Source organism: Schizophyllum commune (assembly GCF_000143185.2).
Source record: "Schizophyllum commune H4-8 unplaced genomic scaffold SCHCOscaffold_3, whole genome shotgun sequence".
Taxonomy (NCBI): domain Eukaryota; kingdom Fungi; phylum Basidiomycota; class Agaricomycetes; order Agaricales; family Schizophyllaceae; genus Schizophyllum; species Schizophyllum commune.
Window position 1 is genome coordinate 2867795 of NW_026089540.1, and position 25394 is coordinate 2893188.

Consider the following 25394-nt stretch of genomic DNA (forward strand, 5'->3'; position numbering starts at 1 on the left):
CGGTGATTTCTTCGTCACGGTCTTTGGTACGGCTGCAGCCGATGGAGCGCATTGAGGCTCTGTAGCGTTCGGTACACGCGGTAGGCATGGGTAGTTAGCAACCACCGGGAGAGGGGCGACGGGCGATGGTGGCTTAGCGGACCCTGCTTGGCCACCAATTGCAGGAGAAACGGGTCGAGGCGCTGCATTCATGGTATCGGAGCCGTTTTTCTTTCGAAGGCGAGTCGGAGCTCGCTCAACTGTCACGACTGGATCAACCTGCGGAGTCGGTGCAGCCGGGTTGACGCTCGGAGTATCCACAGGAGCGAATGGAGGGGATGCACTTTTGGTTCCCTGAGAGTCATGAGTGGTGGTGGGCTTCAAGACGACACAAGGGGCAGAGGGGATTTCGAAAGGTGCAGAGGCAGGCGGGTTAGCCAGAGTGACATTCGCTGGCGGCGCTGATGGCTCCATACAGGTCTCCATCGGCGGTGCAGGCGCCAGTCCTGCCGCGACGATAGCCCGCTCAATGGCGCGACTATCCAGCTTTTTCTTCGTCCGGCGTGCGTCTTCCCTGATACGTGCAATATGCAAGAGCGTACACGCTCCAAGACGCTCCGCATCACCCAAAGTCGTTGTCTGAAGCCAATCGGAAGCGCTGCACGCCTCCGTGAACGCTGGAAGCAGCCACTCCTGCAGTTCGTCGAGGTCGTCGAACTCCCTAGCCGATGCAATTCGGTCGACAGCGGTGCCGACGACTTTGATTTCTCGGATGGCGCGCGAGCATATGGCAGGAAAGGACCACTTGTGCGCGAGGCGTAGGACGGAGATCCACTCGTCGGCGGTAGAAAGCTCGCAGGTGGCGAGTTCGCTGGCGGGCGGAGGTCAGAGGGAGATACAAGGACGATTCTGGAAAGCAGCGCACCTCGGATACATCAACGAAAGAAACCTGTCGAGATCGACTGAAGACACGCCGGAAAGCTTGATGGGTTCGTCCTCCGAGCAGTTTGCGAGGTACTGCGTTGCAAACGCGGAGGAATGCTCCTCGAGCGACTGGCGGAAGACGCGATAGAGGGTACCATCGTCGAGCTGTAGGAGTATTAGCTTATGCGAGGGTGCATATACGACGATAGACGCACCACGAGCTGAATGGTCCTCGGATCCATGTAGAAGCGGTTGTGCTTCTTAGTGTTCAAGAGAGTTGGCTTTACAGCGAGTCTCGAGGATGGACTGGTCGCTGCAGAAGCATCACGTTCATCGTTACACGTGTTCACCCAGTCGCCGATTTTTGAGGAAGGATCGCCGGCGCCCTGGCCGCTGTCAGAAGCCGAAGGCGCGGGGATGGGGATGCTGGTGATGGTTCGTCCCATGTCGATGTCGTTCAGATTTTCGTGATCTGAGGGTTTGGCGCCCCGCTCGTCGAGAGATTCCGAGCTGAGGAAGGAGTTGATACTCTCGGCAGACTGCATGCTTGCTAGCGACTGTAGGCTGCCGACTGATTCCAGGGAAGGCGAGCGTCTGAGGTCGGTCATGAAGGTCGAGAGCAGAGTTGCGTGACGGTGCCGGTTTGGGTCTCGTATGGCACGCGCACCCCACGCATCTAGCTGCAGCAAAGTTACGACACCCTAGTACGCGGCTCGGCATCTGCCTTCTGGACTGCGGCGTGGCCACTCGCATTGGGACGCCAGATTGATCCTTTGATACGCTCGGATAGACATATAATATGCGCCCGTGCGCGAGTCTCACGAAGCATGTCTCCAGCGCAGATGATGAGCAGAATCCGCGCGAGGACATTGTGGAAGCCTCGAAAGCGCAAAATTGCCTTAATTGGGAAGTTATGTCGAAGACCATCAAAGCACAACAAGACCATACAAGCTCCCGACCGACAAAGGACGAGTCATTCTCCCCTCTCTTCAAAGAACTCCCTTGAGCTTTGAAGGCTCGTTAGATTGCTGCTCTATCACTTTGATCACACGCTTCTCGATCTTTGCCAAGATGGCCGTCGCTAGTGGGAAATCTGAAGACCTCATATGAGGTACAGCAAAGTAAGTCAATTACAGGACGCTGTTGTATTCCACCGTGATGGTAGGAGTCTCGATTTGTGCTGCTGCATTATCGCAACGACAGATAGGGTTGACTCCCCGTCACACATGCGACGGATTAGTTGGCCTAGTATTCCGGGGTTGCTGCGGCTGCACTAGCATTGCTCGAGCTTCCCTCATCTTCGCCATGGTCACATTCGCTTCGCCTACGTGAGAGCGCCGCAAAGTGCATCGACTCCAAGAAGCTACCCGGGCTCCTCATCGTTGCCTTCGCGGCGGCATGCTGTTGCGCCGTCACCGCAACTACGATGAGGGTGGGGTAAATTCCCTGTCGATCACATGAGCACTAAGTCGCACAAGCGAAAACGCTACGCCGCGCACCGCAATCAGGAACATGGCGTTTGTGAAGACGACAGGCGTAGATGAGGAGCCTGAGGAGGCGGAGATGTCGATGGCCAAGTTGACGACCTAGTAAAGGCTACTGGTGAGCCGGCACGACGGGCACAGGAAGGCTATACTTACGGAAATGACGCAGTACACGGCGCCAGCTTCGAACAGCAGCATAAGCACGCCTCCGATATGCGTGCCAGTGGACACTGGCATCGGGCTAATGAAAGCGGCAACTTCACGTCGGTAAAACCTGCATGGATGTGTCGGCGAGACGACACGCGGGCAGGAGAGACCGCTCACCACACGCGTAGTCCGACGAGCGCTGTAGCCACCACGTTCGTGAACAATAGGGGAAGGTTGATAATCAGGGTTGAGCGCAGGTCATTGCTCCAGATGCGCGAAGGCAGGGATGCGGTCTCGTAAACGACGCCGACTGTAATGAACAAAAACGGTCAATGAGAGACATCGAAATTCTCACAATCCCTCACTCGCGCTCAGAACCAAACAGAAGGCAAGCAGTCCGTGAACGACGCGCTGGTCGTGCCACAGTACCCAGGCCCGCCAGACCAGGAGCGCGTCGCTGAGCACGTACTGAGCGGAATCAGCAATGTAACCCCTCAGTTCAGAGCACAAAACTAACGTTGATGCGGCAGCTCACGACGTGCAGGACAGCGAGGCGATAGGCCATAGTCCTCGGATCGGTCGGGAAGAGGTCAATCAGTGGACATTGAGTCACAAATGCAAGCATCTGAGTAGCAGCTCCGATGGATGAGGCGATGAATGCCAGCGTTACGGCGCTTAGTAGCTTCCAAGCATTGCCTCGTTTGCGACTGACGAGGACATCAGCATATCGCCCTACGGAAGACGGGGACAGACAACTCGCGCCAGAATTGGGACTGCGATTGCGAATAAAGTAGCTTGAGCACCTGCGCTTCACGATCAGCTATTTGGCTCGCGTACACGAATGGCCGCTAACACTCACCATACAACGCCAGCGTCAAGCAAACCTGCGTGATGATATCCTGCGTCTCGCTGACGGCAGCCCGACCCAAAGGCCGAGAGGCTGTCCTCAAGGATGGCAACGCCATCGCAGCGAACCACGTCGGAGACATAACATGCGCGAGATGCGGCACCTGGGGTCCGGGAAAAGCGGGTCAGATAGACAGGAAGGTCGACATATATTAGTCGTAATGGGACTGAATTGCGGATGCTGCGACCTGCAATCAGCGCCCATCAGCATGTCTCTGGAGCTCGCTACCGGCTCTCTGAGAGGAGTGGTACCCAATGCGTCGTGGGTTGCCGCACGGAACAAGGAAATCTGCGTGCCAAACCCGTATACGGACACAGCTGATTGACACGAAGGGTCAGGAGCCCACTCATATACGCTTGTTTCCGAGGTCGTGTCTGTTTTGCCGTAAGCGACAAGCCGCTCGAGGGTGTAAAGCAGCGGCGCTGGCGATGAGACACGAAGACGGGCGCTCGCAGAAAGGTCGGCGGAGGGCACACCGGTTTGTAGACAGGGCTAAGCCTAAGTTGTTTATTCGGGGCGCTAGCGAGACTGCGACCTTCTGTGCAGAAGAAAATGGCAGGTTTTCAGAATTTGTTTGCCGACCAGCATCACGAGCGTTGGGGACAAGGGGAATTCCCGATTAGGTAGTCCTTGTTTGATATGACATCACAAACCTCTGATTGGACCCACAGTACACGATGCACGGTCACGCAAACAGAGTCAGATCATGGAAGGCCGAGGGAAGATGTTTGTCGGGACTATTCAGAAAAAGTCGTCGATGTACTTACGCTTGCATAGGACTGGAGGGCAGACTCTTGAGGGTCAGGGGCAGCTACTAGAGATACCATGGGGTTGAAATTTCGAGAGGCTGCGACCGACCACGCACCGGGAGATAGGCGCGTTGACATCGTCGGGGACAGCGCTGACGTGCAGACCAGCGCCTGCACGCTGTGATCGAGACGTACGGGCTAAATTCGCACGCTAAGCGCTGACTTCCCCGCGGCGACCCCGCCATATTCGTACCGACATTTCCCCGATGCCCCTCGTTCATGACCCTCACGCTCTCGCTGCGACGCCTTCCTTGACGCATGCTGTGAATCCCTGCTTGCTTGGTTCTCCCACAAACTATACTTAAAGGATCCTCGGACGGGGCCATCGCAGATAGCAATACGGCCAACTTCATCCTTCCCTCGCAAGCTGCAGTCGATCTAGCCATGTCGAACGCGATGGAACTCGAGCAAATGACGCGCCCTACGGCGCGCCAGAACTATACCGGATCTACGAAGGGCTCTGTTGAGGGAGGGGACACGGAGGTTGGACCAGCGACCGGCGCGTCGAGCACCGTCGAAGGCGGCCAAGGAACGCCGCCCGCTGAACGAACACGCAAGATGGTCATGACAGATCACCTTCAATTCTTCGCTGCCTGCTGGTCTATGGTTCTCGCGGGATGGAACGACGGGACGACGGGTCCCCTGCTCCCTCGGATTCAGCAGGTGTACCATGTACGTCGCGGTTCGGTGGCTGAAGATGCTTGAGCGTGCTGACGATCGACTAGGTCAACTATGCCGTTGTGTCCTTGCTGTTCGTGTGCGCGTGCATAGTGAGTAGCTGTCAACGTCTTGTAGGATCTCACTAATGAGCGCAGGGCTTCATATCGGGCGCCCTCATCAACGTCCCCTTGTCGGAGCGGCTTGGCTTTGGCAAGGTGTGTGACCCATTGCGCCCCTCGAACTCGCGAATGACCTGTCGCTAGCTCATGGCGCTCGGCAAGTCATATCCTCACGAGCATGAACCTCGTATTGAAGATTATTGCAAGGCTCCGCCCTTCAAACCATAGCATACGCGATCGACTCCCCCGCTCCTCCCTTCCCCGTCCTCTGCGTAGCCTATGCCATCAACGGAGTCGGCATGGCTATCCAGGTGCGTGCTGCGCACAGATTACCGCATATGCGCACCTCATCATTGACCCTTAGGATGCGCAAGCCAACGGCTACGTAGCATCGCTGAAGGACAACTCGGAGGCCAAGATGGGCTTCCTACACGCAGCGTATGGTACTTCATCCCCTCCTCGGAAGTCATTCCCATCGCGCTGACTTCCATCCAGGCCTCGGTGCACTCGCCGCTCCGCTCGTCTCGACGCAATTTTCACAAAAGAAGCACTGGTCCTTCCACTACCTTACATCCATGGGCGTCGGACTTTCCAGCGTTATCATCCAAATTGCAGTCTTCCGCTTTAGGACGCATGATGGTACGTATTGCTGCATCTTCTGACGCGCATAGACCTTCTTCACCTTCCTCCTTCCCTACTAACGCCAATTTCCCTCATAGAATGCCTCCTCCGCATCGGCCTGCCCGTCCAAGAGAAGGGCTCCAGCACTGAAAGCAATTTCAAGCAGATCTTCCGGCTCAAGAACATGCACATCCTCGCCGTCTTCATCCTGGTGTACGTCGGCGTGGAGGTCACCATCGGCGGCTGGATTGTGTCGTACGTGATCGACGAGCGCGGGGGTGGCCCGGATTCGGGGTATATCTCGTCGGGGTTCTTTGCGGGTGAGTTGGACTGGGTTGTATGCGCGCACGAGCGGAGCAAAGTGCGAGGGAGGAGTGCTGACGGTTAGATAGGTCTGATGCTGGGCCGGTTGGTGCTGCTGTGGGTGAATGCAAAGGTGATTGTGCGAGTGAGGAACTCAATCGCCCTGCTAATGTCCCTACCTCAGATCGGCGAATGGCTCGCGCTCTTCATATACGCGCTCCTCGCCATCGGCCTCGAACTCGTCGTCTGGCTAGTCCCCTCTCTCATTGGCGGCGGCGTCGCCGTCTCCCTCGTCGGCCTCCTCCTTGGACCCTTCTACCCCATTGCCATGAACCAGGCCGCGCGCATCCTGCCTGCGTGGCTTCTGACGCCGAGCATCGGCTGGATTGCGGGCTTCGGGCAGGCGGGGAGCGCGGTGCTGCCGTTTATAACGGGTGCGCTGGCGCAGAGTACAGGGATTGGGAGCTTGCAGCCGTTGTGAGTAGCGAGTCTTATCGTGGACTCGGGAGGGTTGATCGTGCAGGGAAGAGAAACTGACGCGACTCTGTAGCCTGGTGTCGATGATGGGCTTCATGATGGTTTTATGGGCGATGGTGCCGAGGAAGGCGACGCATATGGACTAGGAAGATGAATACACGGGGGATTCCTTCTGGTAGGCCAGAGGCTTACACTTATCAAGTAAGTGGTTAACAGACCATGAGCTTGCGCAGCCGAGCTTATCGTTTCTAGGTAGACTTTATATACTGATTTCAACAAGAGCATCGTTCCGCCTCAACCTAACCTGCGCAGGCGCTTATGACACTTTGTGTTCATGGTTGGAGGCCACGCGATGGAGATGCGAAGTATCGGGTGGATGACGCCTTCCAAAACCGGTGTGCTGGTTCGTTCTTAGTAAAGCACTAGGTAAGTTGGAGGTTTCGTATATAACCTGCTGTGGCTTCTCATCCCCGTCTTCCACCCGCATCCTGTCTCTGCTCTGCAATTATGCCGAGCACGATGAAACTTGAGGCAATGACGCATCCCACAGCACGCTCGACACATGGCTTGTCGCAAGAAGGCGGCCCGCGCGAACTCGAAGTTGGCCCGCATTCCACTGAGCCTTCCGCGCCTCCCTCGCGTACCCGCGAACAGATCCGTGCGGGTCACCTTCAGTTCCCCGCTGCTTGCTACGCCTCGATGCTGGCGGGGTGGAATGACGGAACGACTGGACCGCTGCTGCCGCGGATACATCAGGTTTACGGGGTAGGTGCTTGTCTTCGATGCCTGCTCTCCCGACATTGAAGGTCTAAACCAGGTCAACTACGCGGTCGTGTCCTTGTTGTTCGTCTGCGCGTGTGTGGTGGGGATGTCAGTTAAAATCCCAGATCAGTCTTTTGAGGCGATTACCAGGGCTTCTTGTCAGGCGCGCTCATCAATATACCCTTATCGGATCGGCTTGGCTATGGAGAGGTTCGTGTTCATTCAACTTCATACAGGTAAATTTCGGTGCTCACCTTCGCTCCAGCTTATGGCGCTCGGAAAGCCTCTTGTGCTTGAGGTGTGCGCTGCAGACTGACGATGGTCTACAGGACCCATCATCCAGATCATCGCATGCTCTATCAACTCGCCCGCACCGCCGTTCCTAGTCCTGTGCGTCAGCTATGCGATTAACGGTATCGGGATGGCCATACAAGATGCTCAGTCAAATGGCTACGTCGCATCCTTGACAGAGAAACCAGAGGCCAAGATGGGAATGCTGCACGCTGCGTACGGTAAGATATTTTCGCCCATTGATGTATCTCCGTGACGATCCCTATTGCAGGTCTCGGCGCGCTCACTGCTCCGCTGGTCTCGACGCAGTTCTCGCAGATGCATCACTGGTCCTTCCACTACTTGGCGTCTTTGGGACTGATGTTTTCCAGCCTCGTCATACAAGTTGCAATCTATCGTTTCAGGACTCGGGACGATCTGTTTTCCCGCGAAGATTTAGTCACTCACGTACTCATTTCCCCTCCCAGAATGCCTCGCCCTCATCGGTCAAGCCCCGCTTGAGAAGAGCGCCAGCGCCGAGAGCAACTTCAGGCAGATCTTCCGCTTGAAGAACCTGCACCTGCTCGCCGTCTTCGTTCTCGTCTACGTCGGCGTCGAAGTGACCATCGGCGGTTGGATCGTCACCTATGTGATCGACGAGCGTGGCGGCGGTCCGAGCTCGGGTTACATTTCATCTGGTTTCTTTGCGGGTTGGTCGATGATACTGTATGAGGAAGCGTGCTGAGATACTCGGGCAGGTTTGATGATCGGTCGCCTTGCCCTGCTTTGGGTCAATGCCAAGGTATGTTTACTGTACTTTTGTCGGTTCCAATCGCGATTGACAGTGATGCACTACAGGTCGGCGAATGGCCGGTTCTCTTCGTATACGCGCTTCTAGCTATTGGGTGAGTCCCTTCCAAAGCACGTCAACTGCTCTCTCACACAACCCCTCCAGCCTCGAACTCGTAGTGTGGCTCGTCCCATCCCTCATCGGGGGTGGTGTTGCTGTCGCGCTCGTTGGCGTTATCCTTGGGGCATGCTACCCAATCGCAATGAACCAGGCCGCGCGCATCCTTCCTGCATGGCTTATCACGCCGTGCATTGGGTGGATTGCAGGCTTCGGACAGGCGGGGAGTGCTGTTCTGCCTCTGATAACCGGCGCACTCGCACAGAGCACGGGGATCAAGAGCTTGCAGCCGTTGTAAGTCTTTGGGGCTGCGGTAGCAAGAGTGTATATCATGCCGCTGACACGATTACTGTTAGTTTGGTTTCGATGATGGGATGCATGATGGTGCTGTGGGCGATGGTGCCTAGGAAGGCGATGCGCATGGATTGAGAAAGGAAAGTATTCAAGTGTGGCTCCGAGTTACCCACAGCGCTCATGCATCTTAATTGTCATGTTATATCTTACCTTGCTATCTATAGGGTCCCTCAAAGCTCGTTTCGTGTCTTCGAATTTTTCCTCTGCGCAAAGGGAAAACCCTGAAAAAGGTACCGTTTGGCGGGGAAAACGGGCGAGAATCCTGTTCAACACAGCCACATGTCCTTCCTCTGTGTTCAAACCTCTGTTCAGAATAATCGGATTCTTCCTTTTCTCGTGAAAAATCACTCGAAAAGGCCGAATCCCGCGCCAAAAGTTCTGTTTAAAAGAGCCGAATTTTTCCTTTTCGCAAAATTCCGCCAGGTTTGAACGACCCTTATGATGAAGGAGGCGGGAGGATTTGAGTTATTGTCACGGTAAATGAGCGAAAACTAGCACAAACAAAGAGCAATAAGGCACTACATATCAATATTCGTACTTGTTTCCTTCGCATCCTCTCAGAAATAGTCATAGCCAGAAAGACAAAGGTACGACGTAAGCTCTGCAGTAGATCAAGTGCTCTGCTAATACTTTGGGACTAGCTCTGTTATATGTCGACAGTCATTTCCGAGTCAGTGAACGCGCGTACGCGTGTAGAGTCGTTGACAACGGCATTCGAGTGTTCTCTACGGAGCGCCGGAGCGTCGGCCGATCTTGCAAAACATCGCTCTACATACGAGCCGACTCAGCAGGACGCAACTGCCCTCGAGATGCAGGTGCAAGTTCTGAAGACTTTGGAATCGCAGGCGACCGAATTAATCGGGGAGATGACGGCGGCGACAGAGGGCTCGGCATCAGACGAGATGCTTGCGGACATACAAGGCCTCCGCTTCAGAGCTTCCAAGCAAGCATCTTTCAACCTGGCACTGCTCGCTCCGTGGCGCCGTCTCCGTGGCGCCGTCTTCCGACCGAACTCTTGTCGACAATCCTCGCAAACGCTCTACCATCGCACTGGCATAGCAGTCAGGCCGGCCACCGAGGCTCGCCACCTTGCGCAAAGGTCTGCTACCGATGGAGGGCCGTTGTCTTCAGTACGCCCAGCATATGGACACATATCAACATTGAGCTCCCCAGCCCGCGCAGACATGCGCAACTATGCCGAGCCATATTAGAGGAACTCCGACGCTCATCCCAAGCCCCTCTACATGTGACGGTCACGCGAGCTGACTATGCTCATGAGCTGGATGCGGAACCCTACCGTGACTGTGACGGCGTTTGGCGGGTAGTCCTGAAGCATTCGCAAAGATGGGCGAGCTTCGAGATGATCAAGCACTTTCCCAGAACGTACTTCCGCGCCAGCAAGAGGCGCCTGTCGTTTCCTCTCCTCCGCCAAATCAAGCTGGTAGCTGAATATGCTGCGATTCCCAAAGGTTCCGACCTTCTGCGGGACAGCATCTTACCTCTCTCGTTCTTCAAGCATGTGCCTACAATCTGTGACGTGTCTTTGACCTACATGTCGTCTTTCGGGCCCCTCAGTCTTCCTCGGACCTGGACGATCACGCATCTCACGATTGGTTGCGGGACGAACGCCCACTGGGCATTCGATCCTCTACCTGGCCTGGCGCCCATCCTTCCCGTACTCGCCTCGGGTAGCAGCACACTTCGTACATTCGTCATCAACGCCAGCCATATACTGGGGTACTCCCCAGATGTACAACCAGTGGTCGCTTTCCCCGTTCTGCACGAAATCTACTTCGATGGTTCTGCAGCCCTCCTGCTGCGTCATATCACCGCGCCATCCCTCCATATGCTTACGCTGGTCGGGCGCAACTCTGCGCACGATGCACAGCAATATGGAGATGTCCTTGATGCCCTCGCTGTGATGTGCGCACGAGGTGGATGCCCGAACCTGTCTTCACTCGTTCTGAATGAAGTTCACGCGCGTCCGACCCAGCTTATCGCGTGCCTACGGTCTTTTCCCTCACTCGCTCACGTCGAACTCACCAACGATCACAGCGATAAAAAGGATCCGCTGGTAACAGACGAAGTCATCCGCGCGTCAACGCGTGGGCGTGCAACGACCGACGCGCTGCTCCCTTGCGTCATTTCGCTTCGCATCTACTATCGCCTGCCCGTTGGAAGCGCGCTGCCGCAGCATGAGCTGCACAATATTCGTGCTATGCTCGCGTCCCGACGCCAGCATCGTCCCGGCCTGGCATTCCTCAACATTCTCCGCATAGATAACGTTGGGGATGATTGGCTGCATCACCATGCTGTCGACTTGAACTGGGATTATACGGACAGCTCGGAACGAGAATCCGACACGAACACGGACTCGTCTGGCGATACCGACAGTTCTTCTGGGCTTGACAGTGATGCGTAGTCGAAGTGATTACAAAATTCCCAGCACGAACCCAGAGCATCTCGGCCATAGATTGTGCTAGTATTCTATCAATGCCCCAATTCAATCGACTTTGGCCGGCCATCTTCACTGATACGTGTCCCGCGACGAGCGCGATGACGACGCTCACTGTCATCGCTCTGGATGCGGCGATCATTCACGCTTCCCAGTCTGTATGACTCAACGCGAGGTGAAGTCTGAAGCAAGGTATCGTTGTCATACTGAGTATACATGTTGTGCTGTGTTGACTACGGGCACTGCGCTGACTCGAGGCATGCTGTAAAGCTCAGTCGCAACCTTCTCTGTGTTCGCGACGTCGTTTCCTTCTTCCTTCATGCCTCCATCGGTTGGCGTACGTCAAGCGTACGCGCATACCGAACCTTTGGTGACTCGCTATACAATGCGAGGCTCCGCCAGCGATGATGCTCTTCGCGATCGGCTCAGTCATGGCAAAGCGTTTGCAAGGCCTCGAGCCTTGGTACGACGAGCTCAAGAACATGAACTATTACGCAAGATGGTGTTACAAAGGACAGAACTACAGCTGGTTTACAACATTATAGGGGGTGAGCGACGACGACAGTGGCTAACAAGAGGGCGGACGAGTACATGGGCGACCACGAGGACGTGAACGGTCCGGTACACAAGAAGGGGAGTGGACGAAGCGACCAAGAAGGCAAGAAAACTAGGCAATGCAGATGCGATTATGAGTGTGATAATGCGTGGTGAGTGACGGAATGCATGGAACGACGGAAAACATAGACAATGATTGTTGCATACAGAACATGGCGAAGGCACCACGTTCCAGAGGGGTATCGCGCTCAGTGCCGGCGATACATCGGATGCTGCTCCCACATGGGCCTCTGCGATGGATGCGTATAAGCTCCGGGGTAGCCTGGATAGTGGGCGCCAGGCCCAGGGATGGGCGGCGACGGGTTGGTGGTCGTGGCCATCGACTCGAGCATCAACTTCCAATTCCCGTCCTTCTCCTGCATGAGCCCATAGAACAGCCTGTGGCTACGCATCAGGTCGACGCGGCGGAGACCATGCTCGCGCTCCATGAGCACCGGCGTCTCGCGACAGCGCTGCAGGAACCACGGGCGGCACGTCTCAAGATATGCGTCCCCGGCCTGCGCAACCTCAGCTGCATCAAGCGGACGATGATACTCGTTGTATATCGCCTCAAACACGTCGATGACGCGCACACCAGCACGTCTCTGGACGAGGATCTCCGTCGTCGGCAGTACGCCGCGCACAGGGCAGCGAATGTACATCTTCGTCACGATGCAGTGCGTCGAAACGGGCAGAAGACGATAGGCGTCGGGCATCGTGTGGGAGCGAGAACGCGTCCCGTGGGGCTGCACGCACAGGTTACGAGGATTCGACACTGGGTTGAAGGCGATGTCGAAATACACGGCCTGCAACTCTTCGGGCGACTTCTTCCGCCGCAGGCGGATCTCGCGCTCGACGAGTGGCCAGCTCAACGAGATGGACTCGCCTTTCAGCGGCTCTGAGAAGGAGTGGTTAGTTCGTGGTGGAGGTAGATGGACAAACTCCCTATACCGAGGTTCGGACCCCTTGGTCGACGAGATACGCTGTCGTGCATATCAGAAGTGTAACCCGCGTCGCGCTGCTCCACAGCACGGCGGTCCTGACCACCGGTACGCCCTTCGCTCCTAGATGGCCTGTGACCCGCTACAGATCGCGCACGGTCTGCCGTAGTGACCCTAGGATCCCCTGGATATTCAGGGTAGACGTTCCCGTCGTGATCTATAGTGCGTTCAATTCCCCCTGTCCTGCACCGCTTTACTGCTACTCACCTGCCACTCTCCCGTCCGGATAGTAGGTCTTCCCCCGCACTTTCGGGCCGTATATCTGGTCTGGTGCTGTGAAGGTCGAATAAGCGCCGGGCGCGAAAGCCTCATCGATGCACGCACTACGACCCGAGGTTGTCACCGTCTCCACTGGAGTGGTTGCAGAAGGGGTCCAGCCCCCCGCCGTCGACGATGCTGTTTCCGATGTCAGTCCGGTCCGCGACGCCGCAAACGTATAACGCACCTGGTATCGTCGCTCGTCGTGAACTCTTCAAGATGGGCTTCAAGGGCTTGGGAGTCACTACTCATCAGCCCAGAGTGAGTTCGGATGAAAACTGGGGTGCAGGGAAGCGTACCTGCTGCAAGCAATGATTGTGCCCGCGGCCTCGTGGACTGGCGACTCGGCGCCTGCGCGCGAGTGGCATCCATGCTCATCTGAGGAGCTTGCATAGGCCGTGGAGGGATAACGGGGCGTCCTGCATTGCTTGAGGACCGACGCGCCCTGGTCGTCGACGCCCACTGGGCGGGGCTCTCAGGGAGCGCGATGCTCGGCATCTTCGGGGTCTGTGGTACAGCGCTCGGACCGTTCCGATGTCGTGTAAACATGCCCATGACGGTCGATAAAGCGGAGGATATTGAGGCGAAAATGGCGAGAAAGGGAACGAGAAGACAAGGTGCAAGCGGGGACGGGTGCGCTCGGACGGTGGGGGGCGGGGCGGAGTGGCGTAATGGCGTCACGGTCGTTAGTAGAGAAGGCGTCGTGGCGTGGGCGTCGTCGTTGCCGTCGGGGGCGTCGTGCTCGGAGCGGAGCGGGCGATGGTGAGGGGGACCACAAAAGGACCTCCTGGAGGTTGACCACAAGCCGGACTTGCCTTGGTATAAGCCGTTTTGTCGGGCACGAGGCGGCGGGGGCGCTCGTGGCGATAGCGAACGTCGAGCTTCCGAGTCCGACATCAGTGCCCCGCATCATGTACACCCGATCCACACGTGATGCCTGGGCTCAACACGCCCCTCGTCAGTGGGGAAGGGAGGGTGTGACGCTATCCGACTACAGTACGAACGTTAGTTGACCGCTAGCGACATCATCTACAGCAAGTGTGAAGGAAGGTTGTTAGATACGCGAATGGCAACTAGAAGGTTGCAGGGAGAGCTAATTCTGTTCGCTGCCCGCTATCGCGGACAGACAGGACGCATGCTGGAGAACAATCCTAGGAGAGTGCTCGACATAGCGGTGACATGACCCGAAACTCAACAGCCCGAACTATGTAGCCATGCGCTTCGGAGGCTGCCTTGAAGCGGTAGCAAGGGGAAAGGGGAGCTGCCTGACATGAAGTTCGCGAGTGCCTACCGTGTCACAATCGTCCTCCGTCTTCTGTCCACCATCTATCCGCCGGCATCGCTGCCGCCGCTCTCGCCGTCTACGTGCTCGTAGGGGTACGTCGGACTGAGGGACCGGCCCCGGAACGGTGCTGCCGGCATGTGGCGCCTAACCTCTGATTCTATCTCGACATCGGCCCCAAGCAGACCTGCCACGACATCGACCCCAAACCAGACGCGCGGTCTTCAAAAGCTGCATGGGTGGTCCTAGATCGGGCCCATCGCCGAATGTTCGAGAAGGATCCCGGCCTCGTTGCGCTCGGTGGTACTCCCTGGTCGAAGTGGAGGCCGATCCAGAGGTCAGCTGCCCGTCCTACGACTGCACCGCTGCAAATCGCACCTGCGGCTCGCATAATCTTCTTGACGTCTCTACCCTGTCCTTCCTTGCGATAGAGCTGAACGGACTCGGCTGGATAAACGTCTATCAGTCATAGTCGGACCAGAGGGGATAGAACTCACACGAGCCGAGAATACGCCCACAACTTCAACGAGCAGCTTTGAGGCGCTCGGCACTGTCCGTCCGCTCCTAAAGGCCTCGTCCGCGCCACCAGGCTCTACGGGCCACCTTCATACTACAGCGTCTCCAAACAGAGACCCCATAGATGCCTTACGGACTTTCAAATCAGAAGGTCCGCGGACCGCGTACACGAGGTGACCGGATGACCCGCGGCCACGACCTTAGCGAGGACCGCAGACAAAGGACGAAGTCGCCAGCCTGGGAAAACTCGCGGTCTACAGGAGGCAGTCGCGCGCCCGCTGGAGATTGCGGTCGTAGTCCTCGTCACGAGACGCCACCAAGATCAGGCGGCAGGCGACGGTCTAAAGGTCGACCATCAAGTAGGTTTCACGAAGGCTCGGGGAGACGATGTATGTGTCGTCAAGTCCCAACTCTATGGAGGGTGGACGGCGATGAACTCGGTCATATCCTAAAAGAACGGGTCATGAGCACAACGTGAAGTTAATAGAGGAGGACGGAACAGACGTGCGAGGCGACGGAGACGGATGTCCAGTATGCGCTGCGTCATACACCAGGGGTAGCGTCGATCGCCGACCATGGCATGCACGTTCTCAAGGAGGTCCTACGTAGCAGTGAAAAAATATATCAGTATACTTCGTCCACACATACCTGACGCAACCTCTGCGAACACAAGCCCTGACAATCGTATAAGCCACATGCACGCCAGACCTCCTTGGCTCATTCGAGCTCGCGGAAGCGCCTCGAGCTAGCTGCATGTTGGCCACTTCATGTCTGCGCTTCGCGTGTTCTTCAACTAGACATCTGCGCCGCAATTAAAGTTGAATCTCGGAATAGCCGCCGCACCGCGCCACGAAGGCTATAGCGTGCCGTCGCAAGCTTGCACCTGGGGTTCAACGATATAAAGGCACAGCCTGGGTACACACCATCCTCGAGCGCGCAGCGTGGCCTTACCCATGTCTCCGCTGCCGCCAAATTCGGACGCTTCATGGGCGGTGCCACCAGAGGCGGGCAGCCAGGCTAGAGAACTGAACCGACATCCGACGAGCAAGGCGCCCACAGCTGGTTGCGGGCGGTGAGCTACACGTCATGTAGCACGCACTCACCGCTACCGTGAACACATAATTGATTGACGGCGTCAGCGACTTGTTGACGAGAGGGCGAGTGAGATGCTTCTCCCATGCGCGTGATAGCCATTTCGTGAGTAACGACGTCGGGTATATTGACATGCGCAATCCTAAGCAAAAGCACCATTATCTTGTCTAGATCGTGTCCGGTCTCCGGGATAGATGTTGTTAGATGCGAAACGTGTGGCCGGTTATCTGTTGGCAATTGTTAGCTCAAGCGTGTCATAGTTCGCGAAGACGAAAGCAGCGAGGAAGACCGAGATGTGGGAAAATATAGTGACGGTAGCCTTCCGCGCCCCAGTCAGCCGGTAGTTGCGAGCAGGACGCCTTGAGCGAAGCGTTTACGAGGTTGCGACCGTACTTACAATCGGGTGCGAACTACCCAGTTGTGGCGTCTGCTTGAAGTTCGGGCCTAGGACACGCCTGAGAACCAATGAGCGAACGAGCTTACACAACCTTCAGCGGGACCAGTGCGAAGCTTACCGTAGGCGCTTCAGCAGGTCGCTATACGACAAGTCCCTCTCATTCCTAAGGATTTTGAGGAAGGCCTGATAAAGCCGACAGTCAGCGAGTGTGCTTCACTCACAGGAACATAGAAGAGATAGAACACGCCGACACCTACGTAGCTCATGGCGCCGACGGCTTCACCGCCTGCGAAGGTATCGACGGATGTTTGTCCATCTCTGCACGCGGACCAGGTGATCTAAAAGTACGCTTCGCCGTTAGTTCCCACCCTTTATAACTTGGATAGCGTACGCACGACGTCGGCAGGAGACGCTTGCCTAAGCCGCGCACGAGGGCTGACATGCGAGCCACGGAGGCGACCGTGTTGAGAATACTGCGAAGAATGGGGGATTAGGCAGCTGGCGTGGTCAAGAACAAGATAGCCGCGTACAATGTAAGGAAGATCTACGACGACATCAGCTATCCAATACACCGGTCAATAAGGAACGAGCATACCAAGCACTGTTCCCGAATGGCAGCTCTACGTTGACAATCAGCCCGCGAACTTTCGTATGCACAGAGCCACTCACATCGAATAGGGCCTGACTGGATGATAGGATCAGCAGGTCAAGAACAAGCAACGGTGACTTACTGTTAGCCGACATGCAGCAGGGAGGGGGTCGACGAGGATCTTGTGCATTTCCTACAGAGATCTATTGAGTAAGGTGCAATGCAAGCCAGCCGCGCCAAGCGGGGTACGCACATCGTCGATGATGACGCCGGCCTCTTCGTGGTCAACAGGGAATATAGCTGCATGAGAGGTTGAGTGAGAATGAAGTCGAGCGTATGGCATCACCCACTTTCATCGTACCCATCCGCCTCGTCGTCGTTGAAGTCGCGTTTTTGCCCGCCTGGAGCACCATCAATACGGTATTCAAACCATAGACTCAGAGAAGTACGTACCATGACCTGAATCTGTGCAGTGTCAAGCAACGGATATGAGCACACAAATCTACCCGACGTCGAACCAGGTATCCAGCCGGAGGACAGAGACGTACAGTGCAGGAAGAGCGAATCATGCATTTGCGCCCCCTCTACTAGCCACTTCATCGCGCTGATCATGTTCGCTCGCGAGGGATAAGACCGCGACGATCTTGACTTATCGTCGGTGAGTAGCATGACATCTTCTTTTCTGAAGCGGCAGCGTTCTGAACGTCCATGTCAATGCGATGATCATGACACACAAAGGGTGGACACTGACTGACGAGGAAGTCGCGCACGTCTCGTGCATCGTTGATGCACTGGGAAGAACATCAGTAAGGACAGGTAAATGCGGAAAGACGAAGCATAGTCGACGTACTCCCTTCAGCTCACTCGACTGCCCTTGGTAGTCGATGCCGATCTGCAATACGTTGAATCAGATGACTGTATAGGCGTATGACGGTCAAGAACGGGACTTACACAAATTGCCCGCTTCCTCCCCGTACAATGCGACTCCATGAAGAGTTGGTGCGGAGCCAAAGGAGCAGGCAAGCCGTGGGATTCAAGCCGGTTGGCGATGCGTTGCTCTGCGTTGTCCACGGCTGCGTGGAAGCGCCCAATGGAGTGCTCGGAATGTTGGTATCCTTCGCCTGGGCATGATTAGACTCAAAGTCTTTACAAAGCACTACGCGCCTACCATCACCCTCCCCATGATCATATTCTCCATGCCCGCCATCATGCCCAAGTCCATAATCCTCGGCAGGCATGTAACCGTCTTGCCCACTGCCAGAGTTGTGCCCGCTGCTGTGATGCCCATCCTCGTGGCGATTGGAGCCGTGCCCTTCGCTGGTCGGTGGATGTCTCTTGTGTAGCTTGTTATGATGCTCGTGGCGATCGCTGTGATGTCTGCGGTCTCGGTCGCGGTCTCTGTCGTGATCTCTGTGTCGTCGTGCATAGCGGTCATCATCGTCGCGGTGCTTGCGCCGATCGTCGTCTCTGTGCCGGTCGTAATTATCGCTCCTGTGTCTGTGCTGACGGTCGCGCCGCTTGTAGTCATCATCGTGTCGCCTATCGTCGCGAGAGTAGCCTTCCGAGCGGTGTCTGCGATGGCGGTCGTGATCGCGGTCCCGGTCCCGGTCCTTCTCGCTGCTGCGGTGGCCGTGGTCACTGCGATGCCTGTCGCGGTGGCGGTCATGGTCCCGACTGCGGCTATGGTGATGGTGATGATCATCTTCCGCTGCAGGCGCACCGGGAAGTACGACGACATTCGGATTACCGGACACAGCGGTGGGCACCTGCTGCACCATGCCCGGGGATCCGCCAGGACTGCTGTGCATGACAATCTGTGTGTCGTTGGTCTCGTAGACGGTACGAGGGGGTGGTACACGTGCGTCGTAGGAGGAGCTGTCGGAGCTCTGAGCGACGACGACGGGTTTGCGGGGGATCTTCTGCACAGGCTGCTGCGGGACGCTGGGTTGTATAACGCTGGGGGTATGGCTGCTTGGGCTGAGGGTTGAAGAGCACTCGTTAGCGGCTAGTCTAGATGTTACGTAGCGCAACACGCACATGTAGGGTACTTCAGGGATTTGGCTCACTGCCGGGGTGGCACGACCGCGAGGAAGCCATGTCTTCGCGTTGAGGATGGATGTATACTGCCTTACTGGCAAGATACGGGGACTAGAGCAAAGTTCAGCGGAGGTCCGTACAGAGCAGTGTACGACGCACCCATCCAGCTGTACAACCTCATCCGGATTCTTATTCTTCTTCTTGAATAGCCTCATCGTGGTTGCAAGTTGTTAAGGGTTTACACAGGTCGGCTGGCACGCGCTAGGCGCTTAAAATTGCACATACACCGTCCTATCAGCGAGAGACGAGAGGGGGGATAGTTTACGATGCGTTGGACGTAAGGGAGCGCCTTGTAAGGCCCAGGTGGAGGGGGAAGGCAGGAAACGCGCTGATTGTGACGTGACCAAAACGTGACGAGTCGCGTTGCGAAACAAACATGACGTCACGTGTCAGGTCGAGAAAGTAGCATCCATTGTACCGTATCCCGTCTTCACTGTGAGTCGAGGTTGCCAATACAATGCAGACACACCATAGCAATGTCGGCATATGCAGTACTATCCGATGTCCTCGCGATTTCATACTTCCTAATTTCTTTCTCCTGTGTCGATCATGACCTCGTTCGGCCTATCATCCCGCTCGTGGGGCAACACCTTGAAGTGCTGTCGCAAGCTCTGCTCCTGTATGACCCAGTTCGCTGGGTGTCCGGCGCCAAGATCGCGATACTGCTCCCCAACACAAATGACAAGCTTTTCCAAGGGCGTACCGACCTTCCTTTCCTTCAAGAACAACCACGCTTCCTCGGCGTGGTAGTTCTCAAGCCGGACATAAGCCCTCAAGGATCCGTCTACTTCTCTCGTTTCTCCCCTTTCCGCCGCCTGACCTGCCGCCACCAAGCGATCAAAGGCGTCAAACATGGAAGGACCACAGAACCGCTTGAGGCCGAGGTCCAGGTGGAGTGTCAGTTTGCGCAGGGCAGGGAGCTGCGCCAATCGTGCACATATATCATCTTCGTGGGTATGTGTCGGCGTACGATCAATATCGAGAGCGAAGTCGGAAAGTTGAGGGCACATAGCGCTGATGACAGCGACGTCCTCCGCAGTGAGCGTACGACGTGGGCGAGTCGGGAGCTCTACCTCGTGAAGGTGCAGGGTACGTAGATGTGGCCCGTGGTGCAGAAGTGCGGCCTCCAGTGGGCGATGATCGTGAAGATTTGTGAGGGAGAGGGACTCAAGAGGAGGAAGAGCGACTAGGAAGTCCGTTATGATGTTGCGCATCCCGGTCACTTGGTCATCCTCGAGGTCGTGAATGTATATGCCCAGAGTCAACTCCAGTGACTTCAGTGCAGCGAATACGCTCGCATCCAGCAGATCAATGCCGTGGTTCGTTATGTGTAGTCCTCGGAGATGCTCTACACGACTCCAGTCGATGAATGATGCCCATGCCGCGATCGAGTGAGAGGTCAGGCCAGCACAGTCAACCGACTTAATCGCCTTCCGAATGGGCTGCACGCAGAAACGGTCCTTCTGAACCTGCCTCTCGTGCGCTTCTTCGGCACTCCAGCCATACACAACGCACCCTCCGATGTGGCGACAGTTCCATCGGAATGAGTCCAGGTTCGGCGCGCGGCCGACAATTCGTTCGAATGCGGGCCACTGGTAATCTGCTCCCCTCATCCCAGCCCAAGCATCAGCTTCCAGTGTCCGAAGCAAAGGCGATTCCGCAAGCGCAAGCTCAGATGGGTCCCCGAAGAGCGTGTCAGGCGACGGCCGCTTCCAATGTAGTACATGCAGACGAGATCCCGGATGAGCATGGTGTAGTGCGAATATAAGAGCTGGAGGCATCGGCACAGGACAGTCGAAGGTGAAGTCAACGAGATTCCCGAGGGTGGGCAGCAGGTTGATCACTGGCTCCCAAGCTGAGGGCTTCGAGAGCTCCCCGACCGTAGGGTTTATGTGAAAGGGGGAGACTTGCGAGTCAGCCCGTATGGTGGCGGAGCGAACGGCCGAGAGGATCCAGGATAAGCTGGCATCATGCAGGCAGTCCTTGATACGATGCTGCGTCTCGAGCAGGTGCTCCGCGTCCATTCGCAGGCAGATCTGGCGAGCAAGATATGGGCGAGCAGTCTCATAGAGCATCCTATTGCATGATACCACAGCGGGGATGGACGAAGGCGAACAATCGAAAAGCTACAGCGAAGGGGATTTAGAAGTGATAGCAGGCCCGCCAGGAGACGTTCTGACCTTCTCGACAATGAGAGCAAGAATATCTTGGTCAATGTAGCATGCCCCATCGCCTTGATGCATGGTGACTTCGAGAGGAGGGGAACGGCTGAAGCCTGGACAGCAGATGATGGCCGAGAGCAACTTGTAAACGCTCGTGACAAGCCAATGACATGTCGTGAGTCACGCCACCTCCCTCCAGGCTGCTGCAGAGTCAGTTATACGTAGCTACTAACCTTTAAGCTTCACTGCACGCATACGTTCGCCATAACTTGGGGGGGCTGTCTCCAAGGGAAAGTCGCCACTTGCAATTCACAAATAGTCTGAAGCCGAAAGGGCTACATGCGTTGGACGCTTGCCTTCCAATCCTGTTCAACTTCTTTACATTGCAGCTGCGTAGGATGCTGATGTTATACATTGCGGTTATGGTACTATACAGTGACACTGGCATTACAAGCGAAGCATACGCTGACCTCGTCGTCCGTCGGCTCACGACCCGTCCTCAATCGAAGGGGACCAACCGCGCGCCCTGCACACCCAGACTGGCGATGCCCTTCCCCTTTTCCCTGTCCTGCTGTGCTGCCGCGAACGCCGACGGCACTGGGATACCGCAGCAGTCCATAGCCCAACCCGCCTCGCCTTTCGCATGGACGTGGCCATGCTCGTCCTCGGCGCCCTCGCCCTCCTTCGGTGCCAAGGCGCGAACAGTCTCGGGGCAGGGCAGTATGCTGCCGAAGAGGAAGTGCTGAATGACGGGCAGTTTGTGCAGTACTTCAGCTTGGTACATCTTGATCATGCCGGAGTTGATCTTCTCCCAAGTCTTGACGGCGGAGATATCGTCCAGCATGGGGGAATGCCAGCGGAGAGATGCAGTCTTGATCTGAGGGAAGGATGAGGTTGAGTCGTCCAAGAAGGAGATTGAACACACAGAGTTGATGAACTGGATGCAAGCGAAGTACATGTAATGCTTGGCGTACTCCTCCACGATCTCGGGGTCATGAATGGCTTTCGGGCGGATGAACTTGTGCCCTGAGACGTACGTGAAGTCAGTGAATTGGCTCAGCGCGGAAGTTCGCGCACGCACCTTTCAACTGCGCCGAGCCAAACAGGAATGGTAAAAAGTGGTAGTCGTCCAACCCCCACACGCCATGCGATCCCGCCGGCTCCAGCCAATACGTGCTCTGGAGTACGCGCATGATCTGAATGTATCGCCAGAACACGACGATCACCAGACTGCGGTGGTCCTCTGGAGCGACAATCCCAAGTTGCTCCAGGCAAATGAGAAAGCAAACGAAGTTGAGCTCCATCCCGCTGCCATAGTCGATGCGCAAACGGTTGCCCCAACTCTCCCCGAGATACGTGGCGACCTCAGGGACAGCGTCCGCGGGTACGCCAACGGTGGCCAATAACTCGGGGGCACGTTCGCCGACTTTGTCGTAGAACGTACGGAAGGCTGGATTACCAAAGCGCGAAGAGGCATTGTCGATCGGTGGAGTATCCTTAGCCAGCTGTTCAATGGCGTCGAGGAGTTCAAGGACACGATGAACGCCAGGGGATCGCGGGCATTCGTCGTCAAGCTTGACGCCGACTACTGCATCGTTGAGTGTAGTAACATAGGATAGAATCCGCTCGTGAGTTTCGGACTGTTTCCAAGCCTCGAGTTGTTCTGGTGTGACGATAGCTTTGCTTGGAGCAAGGTAAGTCATGGGGGGAAGAATGAAGATGATCTTTGCCTGATGTAGCGGCCCGCTCATCGCCGGTGTTGACACTGTCCAATCGTAGCCCCCTACTTGAGGTGGACTTAACCATCTTAACGCGTGCTGGGTACCGTAAGAGATGGACCGCGGTTCACGCAGAGCGCGCGTCAGGTCCTCTTCAGGTTGGAAAACGTGTCGCCGGTGCGAAAACATGGCGTTGCGATGCTCATGCAGATGACCTTGCGCAATACGTGGGCACCCTAGAATAGCATACGACAGTGTAGAGAAAAGCTGACAATGACATTGGAACTCTGGAAGCGTTAATAATGGTTCGCAGAAGTCAGAGAGACAAGGGCAGAGGGAAGTTCGATGTTCGGCAACGGCCGTTTACTTCTTGACCTCGTACTTTTTCTCGCCGCCGACTCCGGCCCTTTGCTGTCCGTCGCCTGCGTCCCTGGCGCTGGTCCTCATGCACTATTGATTGGATCGCCCATCCCCGAATTCACTGCATTTTCTGGTCCAAAATACTGAGGCGCCAGCCGCCTTTCCTCCAGGCAGCGACGACGACGCAGTAGACCGATGTCGGTGCAGCCTCGCACGGGAATCAAGGTCAAAGAACGTCCCAGCTCGGCTATATTCATTGGCGGCGCCGTAGGATCCCCGGCTGCCCAGTCATTCTCCACCCCTCCTCATCTCCCCGACCTCCCTGAGCCGCCGAGCCCCATTTCCAGCATATCTTCGCGCGACTCCGGCCTTCCGTCTCCCCCCGCCACCAACTCTACTGGAAGCGGCAGTACCGGCGACTCGGCGAGCATCGCAATCCGCGGAAGGCGTGCCGGCAGCGTCACAGGCAGCGGCGGCGGTGAGAGCAGCGAGAGTGATGGGGGCGATCGCCGAATGCTCAGTGGGAGTAACATGCGTGCCTTCCATGCGGCATTTGCCAAGACGAGTTCACGGGCAACGAACCATGAACCTGACGATTACGACAACAACCACGACTATGACCGCAATGGCACCAGCAACTTCAATTTCGACGACGAAGAAGACAATACCGCGCGTCTCGATAGGAGAACCAGCAATCGCAAGTCGAGCGAAAATGTCAGTATGCTGCTGCGCATGAAGAGCTTGAACGAGCGCAATCAAAGGGTGCGTTGCCATACTTACGGCTGCAACGATCGCGCTCATATGATACCGCCAGGCTCTTGAGAAATTAACTTCCATTTCCCGTATCTCAAGTCCGGCTCCCAGCGTGCGTGCCAATACGCCTGGGCGTATGGGTCCGCCTCCCGTACCCCTTAACTCGTCTACTTCAAGCGCTTCATCTGCCTCTTCTCGAACGACCAACACCTCTTCTACTCGTCACCGGGCGCGCCACTCATTACCGTCCGCCGATCAGTATCACGAGTCAGGCTCGGAAACTGAACGGGAATCTATGTCAAACTCTATGCTTTCCTCCCCCACCTATGACGAAGAAAACTACACCTCTCATTCATCCGTGTCCTCTCGCTCCAATACACGGTCATCACCTTCCGCCCTTTCCACCCTTTCGTTGCAACCGTTGAACTCAACAAGAGTCGCTTCACCTATGGCTAATCTTCCTGTCACTCCTTCTGCTCAAGCAAACCGGATCCACTCCCCCATGCCGTCTCGCGATGGTGCGAGAACTCCCCCTCGAAGCAGGTTGCGATCGGAGCCTACTTCGCCCCGAGATGCGTTACGGACGGCACGCGGCGTTACCAATTCCCCTCGCAAGAGGACATCAATGGCACTCACATCCGTCTTGGATGATCGCGAACCCGATGGAGACATCACTCAAGCTGCTTTGGCCGCCGTCGCAAGCTCTAGGAGAAGCCCTACGCTGGGCCGGAAACGACAACCTCTCCCTCGCGAATTTCGCGATTCGCCTTCCTCCACAGCCGACTCGTCGAGTAGTGGGGGAACCGCATCAAGGAGAGGGAGTATAGCCGAACCTGACCTCAGCAGGGTAAGTACGCGACGAGTCTTCGCGCAGAACCATACCCACGCCTTTACAGCAGGTTTCCACTCTGGACCTAGTGACCCCACAGCGCATGCCTCCTCGATCTCCCAAGTCAAGCCGCTCCGCCACTGTTCGTGATTCTGCCCGCAGACATCAATCGCGCGGATGGTACAGCGAAGATATGAGCGTGCCAAGTCCGTCAGAGGAACCGGGTAGTGGCAGGCGACAAGCACATCGTGGCGGTAGTGCTGAGAGCCCCCTGGTCACTGGGCGTCTAGTCGGCGAAGGTCTACGTGCTGCAGGCTTGAGCAACACCGGGGCCGGCACTGCGCGACGCGTCATGAGCATGCATTCGAGGCCGGACGACATCTTCGACAGTCCCATCGACCGTGATGGAGGCCGCCAGAGGGAACGGCGGTCCGACTGGGCAACCCCCGACCAGCGTGTGCGGAGTCGTAGTCGCATAGAGGAAAGGCGAGAGCGATATCCAACGGAGTCGTCCTCGCGTGCGGCTACCTCTTTGGCGGATTATGCTCATATGCGTCACGGAGATGAA

The 25394-nt window shown here is 56.5% G+C and overlaps 11 protein-coding genes across 11 annotated transcripts; 5 read left to right on the plus strand and 6 right to left on the minus strand.

Moving 5' to 3' along the window:
* Positions 1-14: 14 nt before the first annotated feature.
* Positions 15-3523, minus strand: SCHCODRAFT_02725517 (uncharacterized protein; the record flags this gene model as incomplete). Its single annotated transcript, XM_003034574.1, has 13 exons — positions 15-182; positions 259-850; positions 905-1068; positions 1119-1497; positions 1599-1801; positions 1902-1996; positions 2232-2349; positions 2403-2489; positions 2544-2661; positions 2712-2844; positions 2900-3002; positions 3052-3266; positions 3394-3523. The coding sequence occupies 13 exons, from the start codon at positions 3521-3523 to the stop codon at positions 15-17; spliced, it is 2505 nt and encodes an 834-aa protein (XP_003034620.1).
* Positions 3524-4443: 920 nt separating this feature from the next.
* Positions 4444-6593, plus strand: SCHCODRAFT_02616456 (MFS general substrate transporter). Its single transcript, XM_050344757.1, has 11 exons — positions 4444-4922; positions 4976-5020; positions 5066-5125; positions 5174-5186; positions 5237-5340; positions 5394-5472; positions 5525-5668; positions 5749-5970; positions 6043-6086; positions 6138-6430; positions 6504-6593. Exons 1-11 carry the CDS (start codon positions 4635-4637, stop codon positions 6574-6576), a joined length of 1365 nt encoding a protein of 454 aa, XP_050201833.1. The 5' UTR covers positions 4444-4634; the 3' UTR covers positions 6577-6593.
* A 371-nt stretch (positions 6594-6964) lies between these two features.
* On the plus strand, positions 6965-8798 carry SCHCODRAFT_02494144 (MFS general substrate transporter; the record flags this gene model as incomplete). Its single annotated transcript, XM_050342996.1, is given in 11 exon segments — positions 6965-7195; positions 7248-7292; positions 7343-7406; positions 7522-7704; positions 7755-7902; positions 7917-7921; positions 7951-8172; positions 8221-8264; positions 8321-8367; positions 8418-8663; positions 8726-8798. The coding sequence occupies 11 exon segments, from the start codon at positions 6965-6967 to the stop codon at positions 8796-8798; spliced, it is 1308 nt and encodes a 435-aa protein (XP_050201834.1).
* Positions 8799-9373: 575 nt separating this feature from the next.
* Positions 9374-11145, plus strand: SCHCODRAFT_01151496 (uncharacterized protein; the record flags this gene model as incomplete). Its single annotated transcript, XM_003033979.2, has 2 exons — positions 9374-9822; positions 9906-11145. The coding sequence occupies 2 exons, from the start codon at positions 9374-9376 to the stop codon at positions 11143-11145; spliced, it is 1689 nt and encodes a 562-aa protein (XP_003034025.1).
* A 1010-nt stretch (positions 11146-12155) lies between these two features.
* SCHCODRAFT_02465105 (uncharacterized protein) lies at positions 12156-12416 on the minus strand (the record flags this gene model as incomplete). The annotated part of the gene is made up of 1 exon (XM_050342647.1): positions 12156-12416. A coding segment is annotated over one exon (261 nt), but the record flags the coding sequence as incomplete, so codon positions are not given.
* A 245-nt stretch (positions 12417-12661) lies between these two features.
* On the minus strand, positions 12662-13928 carry SCHCODRAFT_02494150 (uncharacterized protein; the record flags this gene model as incomplete). Its single annotated transcript, XM_050342997.1, has 5 exons — positions 12662-12930; positions 12981-13040; positions 13098-13169; positions 13219-13278; positions 13331-13928. 5 exons carry the CDS (start codon positions 13926-13928, stop codon positions 12662-12664), a joined length of 1059 nt encoding a protein of 352 aa, XP_050201836.1.
* Positions 13929-14928: 1000 nt separating this feature from the next.
* SCHCODRAFT_02616473 (uncharacterized protein) lies at positions 14929-15498 on the plus strand. Its single transcript, XM_050344758.1, has one exon. The coding sequence runs from the start codon at positions 14954-14956 to the stop codon at positions 15305-15307; it is 354 nt and encodes a 117-aa protein (XP_050201837.1). The 5' UTR covers positions 14929-14953; the 3' UTR covers positions 15308-15498.
* Positions 15499-16446: 948 nt separating this feature from the next.
* On the minus strand, positions 16447-17897 carry SCHCODRAFT_02492936 (uncharacterized protein; the record flags this gene model as incomplete). The annotated part of the gene is made up of 13 exons (XM_003034576.1): positions 16447-16656; positions 16714-16791; positions 16849-16862; positions 16914-16938; positions 16988-16999; positions 17050-17100; positions 17161-17207; positions 17258-17308; positions 17361-17372; positions 17456-17605; positions 17659-17698; positions 17758-17799; positions 17859-17897. The coding sequence occupies 13 exons, from the start codon at positions 17895-17897 to the stop codon at positions 16447-16449; spliced, it is 771 nt and encodes a 256-aa protein (XP_003034622.1).
* Positions 17898-19528: 1631 nt separating this feature from the next.
* SCHCODRAFT_02492901 (uncharacterized protein) lies at positions 19529-21247 on the minus strand (the record flags this gene model as incomplete). The annotated part of the gene is made up of 2 exons (XM_003034577.2): positions 19529-21130; positions 21185-21247. The coding sequence occupies 2 exons, from the start codon at positions 21245-21247 to the stop codon at positions 19529-19531; spliced, it is 1665 nt and encodes a 554-aa protein (XP_003034623.1).
* Positions 21248-21529: 282 nt separating this feature from the next.
* Positions 21530-22885, minus strand: SCHCODRAFT_02616481 (Phosphotyrosyl phosphatase activator). The gene is made up of 3 exons (XM_003034578.2): positions 22248-22885; positions 22092-22192; positions 21530-22043 (listed from the first exon to the last, which is right to left on the minus strand). Exons 1-3 carry the CDS (start codon positions 22867-22869, stop codon positions 21666-21668), a joined length of 1101 nt encoding a protein of 366 aa, XP_003034624.1. The 5' UTR covers positions 22870-22885; the 3' UTR covers positions 21530-21665.
* Positions 22886-23439: 554 nt separating this feature from the next.
* Positions 23440-24159, plus strand: SCHCODRAFT_02698345 (uncharacterized protein; the record flags this gene model as incomplete). The annotated part of the gene is made up of 2 exons (XM_050346917.1): positions 23440-24006; positions 24109-24159. 2 exons carry the CDS (start codon positions 23440-23442, stop codon positions 24157-24159), a joined length of 618 nt encoding a protein of 205 aa, XP_050201838.1.
* Positions 24160-25394: the final 1235 nt, after the last annotated feature.

What these genes read in the sequence shown, in the direction of transcription:
- SCHCODRAFT_02616456 (XM_050344757.1), top strand. Translation starts at nt 4,635, where the DNA reads ATGTCGAACGCGATGGAACTCGAGCAAATGACGCGCCCTACGGCGCGC. An exon ending in TGCTGTGGGTGAATGCAAAG is followed by an intron (nt 6,087 to 6,137) that starts GTGATTGTGCGA and finishes TCCCTACCTCAG; the next exon opens with ATCGGCGAATGGCTCGCGCT. An exon ending in ATTGGGAGCTTGCAGCCGTT is followed by an intron (nt 6,431 to 6,503) that starts GTGAGTAGCGAG and finishes GCGACTCTGTAG; the next exon opens with CCTGGTGTCGATGATGGGCT.
- SCHCODRAFT_02616473 (XM_050344758.1), top strand. Translation starts at nt 14,954, where the DNA reads ATGCCTTACGGACTTTCAAATCAGAAGGTCCGCGGACCGCGTACACGA.
- SCHCODRAFT_02616481 (XM_003034578.2), bottom strand. Translation starts at nt 22,869, where the DNA reads ATGACTTACCTTGCTCCAAGCAAAGCTATCGTCACACCAGAACAACTC. An exon ending in TGGCTCGGCGCAGTTGAAAG is followed by an intron (nt 22,193 to 22,247) that starts GTGCGTGCGCGA and finishes CGTACGTCTCAG; the next exon opens with GGCACAAGTTCATCCGCCCG. An exon ending in GCATCCAGTTCATCAACTCT is followed by an intron (nt 22,044 to 22,091) that starts GTGTGTTCAATC and finishes TCCTTCCCTCAG; the next exon opens with ATCAAGACTGCATCTCTCCG.